General features: G+C 51.0%; 1 protein-coding gene across 1 annotated transcript in view; it reads left to right on the top strand.

The window, feature by feature from the left end:
- srrm3 (serine/arginine repetitive matrix 3) overlaps positions 1-7,500 on the top strand; it is a gene marked incomplete at both ends in the record, with an annotated part of 52,458 nt that overhangs the window by 18,374 nt on the left and 26,584 nt on the right. The window contains one exon of the mRNA XM_080549465.1: positions 4,037-4,138. Coding sequence (XP_080405591.1) covers positions 4,037-4,138 — 102 coding nt within the window. The remainder of the gene's footprint in view (positions 1-4,036; positions 4,139-7,500) is intronic.

Raw genomic sequence — 7,500 nt, 5'->3', positions numbered from 1 at the left:
AATAAGACATGATTACCTCCAGACAGTCCCTGAAGGCAGGAATGTCCGGAGGGCGGAGAGATAGAGGCCGCGCGCCCAGGCGTCCCAATTCCCTCAGGCATGCGCCAATTAAGCCACGCTGAGGAAAACACGGCGATACGCTCCTGCTGGCCGGCCGTCCTGTCCCCTTATCTCGTCACGGTGTGTAAATGTTACGCCCTGCCGTCGTCGTGTGTTTTCGGTTGGAAAAAATGTGTGGGTGTGTTGTGTTGTGTGCTCGTACACACACGAGCCTGGCTGTTGTGACAGATGACGGTTAGCGTCTGCGCGGCGGGGGTGGGGTGGGGGGTGGGTGATATATGGGATGACCCGGCCTCGGAGACGACACCGCAGAGCAATCTTCTCTGTGCGCCGCTGCGTCTGCTCCCAGCAGCGTGTCTTCATTAGCCTGCTCACAGATCACTCCACGCTAGCCAACGGGTCTGTGAGTCCCTGGCCTGGCTCCTCCACAGACATCCATGCAATTCTGTATTTATTAATGACTGTGTGTGTGTGTGTGTGTGTGTGTGTGTGTGTGTGCGTGCGCGCGTGTGTGCCCGTGTGTGTGTGTGTGTGTGCGCGTGTGTGTATGTTACATTTACATTTTTGCCATTTAGCAGACGCCTTATTCCAAAGCGACTTCAGTGTTTCCTCCAGGATTTTTGACATTAGTGGCGGAGTGTTCATTTTTCGCGCGCGGAGCATAAAACGCGCACTGGCGCTCAAAACAAAGACGTAATTTCACCAAAAACTAGAGGGTGGCAACAATTATAATTTCTTAAATAGCGGTTAAGTCATTAAAGCCGAGCAGGTGATTTTATATAGAAGGTGATCAAATACCAAGATATCCTACAGCTGCAGCGGAACATGCGGAACGCGCATGACACACACACACACACACAGAAAGATCAATACGAAGTAGGCCTACATGAGAGTACACGCACAAAACCGGCTAACGTTACTCATTAACTGTTTACACAAGTAAAATCACAGTGTGACAGTCAGATGGAGCATTCGGTAAACAACAACAGCAAGGTAATGCTATCAGCTGAGTTAAAGAAAACCAACTCTTACCTTTGAGGACACCAACATGAGCCCTGCTCTCTGCGGCTGTGGCGCAGGAGGTAGAGCCGGCGTCTAATGATTGCAAGGTTGGCAGATCGGCGGTTCGAGCCCCGACTGGCCACATGTCGAAGTGTCCTTGGGCAAGACACTGAACCTCAAATTGCTCCCAGTGAGTGGGCCAGCGCCTTGCATGGTAGCTTGCCGCCATTGGTGCGTGAATGTGTGTGTGAATGGGTGAATGAGAGGCCGTTGTAAAGCGCTTTGGAATGAGGCGCTATATAAGTCAGTCCATTTACCCTGCTTACCCGTACCTCCGCCGTTCTGTTCGTGGTGATTTTAGAGGCAATAGATTATTTTTGCCCCGCGCATATTGCTATAAATAGTTCGAAGCTAGGTGCTTGCATGTTAGGTGCGAGAATGCTCGGTTAACCCATTAGCGGGAACATTATTTGTTTCACAAAATAGGCTGATTTAATTGACCATGAACATCAGAGACTACATTACGAATGTTCATTTAAAATACTCTAGATAGATAGATAGATAGATAGATAGATAGATAGATAGATAGATAGATAGATAGATAGACTTTATTTGTCATTGCTACAGTACAGGTACCAAACAACGAAATTTAGGAGGGGAGGCTCCCCTGGTGTTTAGGAAAGGAAAAAGAAACACATTTTGGAAAAAGCATAGATGCATAAAATCACAAGGAGGTATCGATAGAGGCTATGTACACAATCCACTGTACTATACTGCACAGATAGTCAACTAGGGTTGTCATATTTCACAAGAAAGTATTTTTTCACATTATTTTAAAGTGTCACAGTTTGCAGGCTTGAAAATGAACATGTTTGTGCCTCAGCACTAGCTGCCATACAATCCGTCCGGACTGTCCTGGGCCCAGAACTTAGGCCTTTTCTGTGTTCAGGGCCTTGACGGCCCTGTGGTAGAAGCTGTCCTTCAGTCTGTTTGTCTTAGCGGCCGGGGTCCTGTACCTCCTGTTCGAGGGCAGCTTGACAAAGTGTTCGTGCCCAGGGTGGGTCGGGTCCTTGGAGATCTTGGAGGCCCTCCTGAGACAGCGTGTTTTGTACAGCTCCTCCAGAGAGGGGAGGGGGGCGCCGGTGATCCTCTGTGCTGTTCTCACGACTCTCTGTAGATCGCTTCTCTCCGCTGCCGTGCAGCTGTGGTACCAGTTGGAGATGCCGAAGGTGAGGATACTCTCCACTGCGCCGTGGTAGAAGGCCACCAGCATCTCCTGCTTGCTGTGTTGTTTCTTGAGGCATCTCAGGGTGTATAGCCGCTGTTGTGCCCTCTTGATGGTGCCTTTAGTGTTGTCCTTCCAGGCCAGGTCATCCCGCATGTTGTGTCCCAGGAATCGGAGGTTTGAGACTATCTCCACGCTCTCTCCGTCGATGAGCAGGGGCAGGATCTCGGACTTTTTCCTCCTGAAGTCTACGATGAATTCCTGGGTCTTTGACTTGTTTAGCAGCAGGTTGTTAACCTTGCACAGCTTGCTCAATTGCTCTACCTCATCCCTGTACGCCGCCTCGTCCCCCCCCGAGATACATCCCACCACGGTGGTGTCGTCTGCAAACTTTACGATGTAGTTGCTGGGGTGGATGGGGGTGAAGTCGTGGGTGTAGAGGTTGTAGAGGATGGGGCTTAGCACGCAGCCCTGGGGTGACCCAGTGCTGAGGCTGAGGGCTGTGGAGGTGTGGGGGCCCACCCGCACCCTCTGGGGGCGGTCGGTCAGGAAGTCCTTGATCCACGCACATATAGAGTGTGATAGACCCAGGTCTAGTAGTTTGGTCACTAGCCTGTCTGGAAGGATGGTGTTAAAGGCGGAGCTGAAGTCCACGAAGAGCAGTCTCGCGTAGCTGTTTCCCCTCTCCAGGTGGGATAGAGTGGCGTGGAGAGTCGTCGCTATGGCGTCCTCTGTGGACCTGTGGGCTCTGTAGGCGAACTGGTATGGATCCAGGTTGGGCGGGAGGCGTGTGAGTATGTGGGCCCGGACTAGTTTCTCGAAGCACTTCATGATGATTGGTGTGAGTGCCACCGGGCGGTAGTCGTTTAGGCAGCTCACCGTGCTTTTCTTCGGGACTGGAATGATAGTTGAGGTTTTCAGGCAGGGTGGGACGGTGGCCTGGGACAGGGACTGGTTAAAGATGTTGGTGAAAACCCCGGCCAGCTGGTCGGCGCACTGGTCGACTGGTCGACTGAGCACTGGTATAAGAACATGAACCAGAGAACAGCAGTAAATGCAATAACCCACAGTCGTCGCTGATGATGTTGCATTTTCGATTAGGATACGTATGGGATTAAAGGGACCGGCGACGGGCGAAGAGAGAGAGAGAGGAAATCCAAATGTCCCGCTAAATTCGGACCAATCACAAAACTGTTTTGAAAGCGCGTCGCCTCGCGCCTGTTGAGAGCGATTCAGTCTCGATTGCAGTGCGAAAACAAACGACGAGGTTAATTGCAACATTGTAACATATTGTAACTAACTACGCCCTAAATCGTAACGAAATGTAGGTCTGAAAGCGGCCTAAATCTAGCTTCAATCTGCTTTTTTTCTGTTCTCCGGTCATAATAACTTGCTGCCTTTCTGCGCAGCCTGAATCAAAGTGGACTGTCTGAATCAATTAGTGGCGGAGGAAATTCATTCGTGGCGGCCCGCCACGAATAAATGCATATAGAGGAAACACTGGACTTACAATCGATACATTTGACTAAGCAAGTGAATCATCAATCCACCAGTTGTAGCAGGAAGAGTAATCTAGCTCAGGCCCGGGGTCAAAAATATGTGTGTGTGTGTGTGTGAAATCGAGGTTTCCTAGGTTTCTGTGAGTGTTGGGAGTACTTGCTCTGACAGTGTATGTTCACACACACACACACACACACACACACACACACACACACATACTCTGACTGACGGTGTGTTCTCTGTCTCCAGGTACTCTGAGGAGGAGATAGCTCAGAAGGTGGGGACCTTCCGCCAGATGCTGATGGACAAAGAGGGAGTGATCACCAGAGAAGGCTCGCACGCCCGCCCGCCGTAAGTCACACACACTCTCCACTCTCTCTTTGACACACACACACACACACACACACCACTTTGATATGTACTATGTTACCTGAGATATGCGCCATAAAGAGCCGTATCATTGGCACATTAACACCTGACAGCGGCTGGGGCCGAATCAGCCCCAGTGAGAAGGCCTGTCATCATCAGCGCCTCCCAGAGCCCGTCCTCCTCTCCGTGAGACACTTATTCACTGTGTTCTGACGGCTCTGATTAGGGCCTTCCCTCCCACCACTAATGTGGAATGATTCTGACGCTCCCTGTCATACGGGCCTGACTAACGACTCTCTCAGTCAGGACCTGACGTGTGACTGTGTCTACACACCGCACTGGAGACCAGGGAGCAACGTGAGGACCTGGTGTAGGATGAATAAACCATGAAGCGTCTGCTATACGGCTGCTTTGAGAAAGAGAGGAATAGAAAGACAAGAAAGAAAGAAAGCATACTTTTGTAGAAACGTAGAGAAACGGATGAAACCGATCTCTCTCTGAGGGGATCTGAGGTCAGTTTGTTAGACATTCGGAGAGCGGCGCAGAGTAGGGCAGGGTCGGGCAGGGTAGGGCAGGGTAGGGCAGGGTCGGGCAGAGTAGGGCAGGGTCGGGCAGGGTCGGGCAGGGTCGGGCAGGGTCGGGCAGGGTCGGGCAGGGTCGGGCAGGGTCGGGTAGGGTCGGGCAGAGTAGGGCAGAGTAGGGCAGAGTAGGGCAGGGTAGGGCAGGGTCGGGCAGAGTAGGGCAGGGTCGGGCAGAGTAGGGCAGGGTCGGGCAGAGTAGGGCAGAGTAGGGCAGAGTAGGGCAGGGTCGGGCAGAGTAGGGCAGGGTCGGGCAGAGTAGGGCAGGGTCGGGCAGAGTAGGGCAGGGCCGGGCCTTGAAGTGGAAAATTGAGAGGAGGTTTCGCAATTTGAGCGTTCCTCCTTCTGAGACGAGTTTACTCCCTCTCCTCTCTGCACACACTATCTGCGTGCGCACGCACGCACGCACACACACACACACACACACACACACACAGACACACACACACAAACACACCACACACACACACACACACAGACACACACACACACACACACCACACACACACACCACACAGACAGACACACACACACACACACACCACACACACACACCACACAGACAGACACACACACACACACACACACACACACACACACACAGACACACACACACACACACACTCACACCATCATCATCATTTTGCAGGTCATTTACATAACCCTAATATCTGAAGACGCGCTTTCCCCTGTGAGGTTTCTATGGGGAAGCAGTCAACTGCAGCAGTTAAATGTGTTTCATGCCAGAGCAGCAGATGAACACTCAGGTCTCCTTGGACCTTACTGCAGCATAAAGACCCTAATGGACCAGCCTGACCATCATAAGACCCCTGGGGCCTCATTTAGAAAGCTCGCCTGCACCCAAACACATGCCTACGCAACTCTGACCAACGAAAACAAAAACGTGCACTTCTCCACGCACACTGGGACCCACACTGCGACTCCGCTGGCAGAAGGTGTCACATAAGTCTAAATATGACCTCTCACGTATTTTATATGAGGGAGTGCACACAAAGGATATACGTGCACACTGCACATATCTTAACTGTACATATCTTCGCCCTTGTCCTGTACGCATCACCCTGTACATCATATCTTTACTGTACGTATAATATTGATATTCATGCAAATATATTGAGTTTTTACATTCATATTAATATTCACGTAGAGCAAGACTGGACATGACCAAGTTGAGCACCGCCCGCATAACAGTAATTATGCGGACAGTAATTAACAGTACAATGCATACAACCTCCCCTACCCCTAACCATCTCCCCTAACCCTGCCCCCCCCCCTGGTCATGCATACAACCTCCCCTACCCCTAACCATCTCCCCTAACCCTGCCACCCCCCTCCCCCCCTGGACATGCATACAACCTCCCCCTACCCCTAACCATCTCCCCTAACCCTGCCACCCCCCTCCCCCCCTGGACATGCATACAACCTCCCCCTACCCCTAACCATCTCCCCTAACCCTGCCACCCCCCTCCCCCCCTGGACATGCATACAACCTCCCCTACCCCTACCCATCTCCCCTAACCCTGCCACCCCCTCCCCCCCTGGACATGCATACAACCTCCCCCTACCCCTAACCCTCTCCCCTAACCCTGCCACCCCCCCCCTCCCCTGGACATGCATACAACCTCCCCTACCCCTAACCATCTCCCCTAACCCTGCCACCCCCCTGGACATGCATACAACCTCCCCTACCCCTAACCATCTCCCCTAACCCTGCCACCCCCCCCTCCCCCCTGGACATGCATACAACCTCCCCTACCCCTAACCATCTCCCCTAACTGTGCCACCCCCCTCCCCCCCTGGACATGCATACAACCTCCCCTACCCCTAACCATCTCCCCTAACTGTGCCACCCCCTCCCCCTCCCCCCCTGACATGCATACAACCTCCCCTACCCCTAACCATCTCCCCTAACCCTGCCCCCCCTGTGTTCTATGTGCTCATGTTATCTGTTGCTTGTTGTTTCTGTGTTTTCCGTTTTTGCCATATTGTCAGCGTCTTTGAGCCTCGGAAAAGCGCTATATAAATATAATGAATTATTATTAGTAGTAGTATTATTATTATTATTATCATTATTATTATTATTATTATTATTATTATTAATGAACGTCTTCATAAGGGTAGCGTTCCCAAGGCCAGTGATACAATGTCCATACATTGAAGATGATACTGTCAGGTTGGGGATCGCTCTACTGTTGAGCGACCCTTTGGCGCCCCCTATGATGTGTATTGTTTCTCTGTCTGTCCTAATTGTCTGTGATTGTTAACAGCTGTGAGTGATTGTCTTGGTCTATTTATATCCCCCTGTGTTTTCCCTCTGTGTCGGTTGTTCACTTTACGTTGCGTTGTGTGTGGTGCTTGTCCTCGTAGTCTTACCGCAGTCTTATCGCTCCTCGCCTGCCTAGGAGATAAGTACCTATTGACTATTGTAAGTAGTTTGCATTGCCATATTATATTGACGGTGTTTTGGGAGACAAAAGCCAACTCCCCTTTTGTTTTGTTGTTTTTGATTTGTATTATTATTTACGCATTCATCTGAGACTTGCTTTCTCCTCCTTTTGTTTCATCGCTTACTGTGCGGTTTATTATTCATGTTGCTCAAATAAAGAGTACCTTTATTTTGAATCATATCCCTGCATCGATCCATTCTGTTCTGCTCTGCACCTGGGTCCAAATACATTGACTAACCGTAACAGATACATGAACAAGCCCACTGTAGACAATTGACTATCATCCCCAAGCACACCC

This window comes from Nansenia antarctica (genome assembly GCF_963989245.1).
Source record: "Nansenia antarctica genome assembly, chromosome: 20".
Lineage (NCBI taxonomy): Eukaryota > Metazoa > Chordata > Actinopteri > Argentiniformes > Microstomatidae > Nansenia > Nansenia antarctica.
Note: the sequence above shows the minus strand (reverse complement) of the source record. Positions and strands in the feature narration are given on the sequence as shown.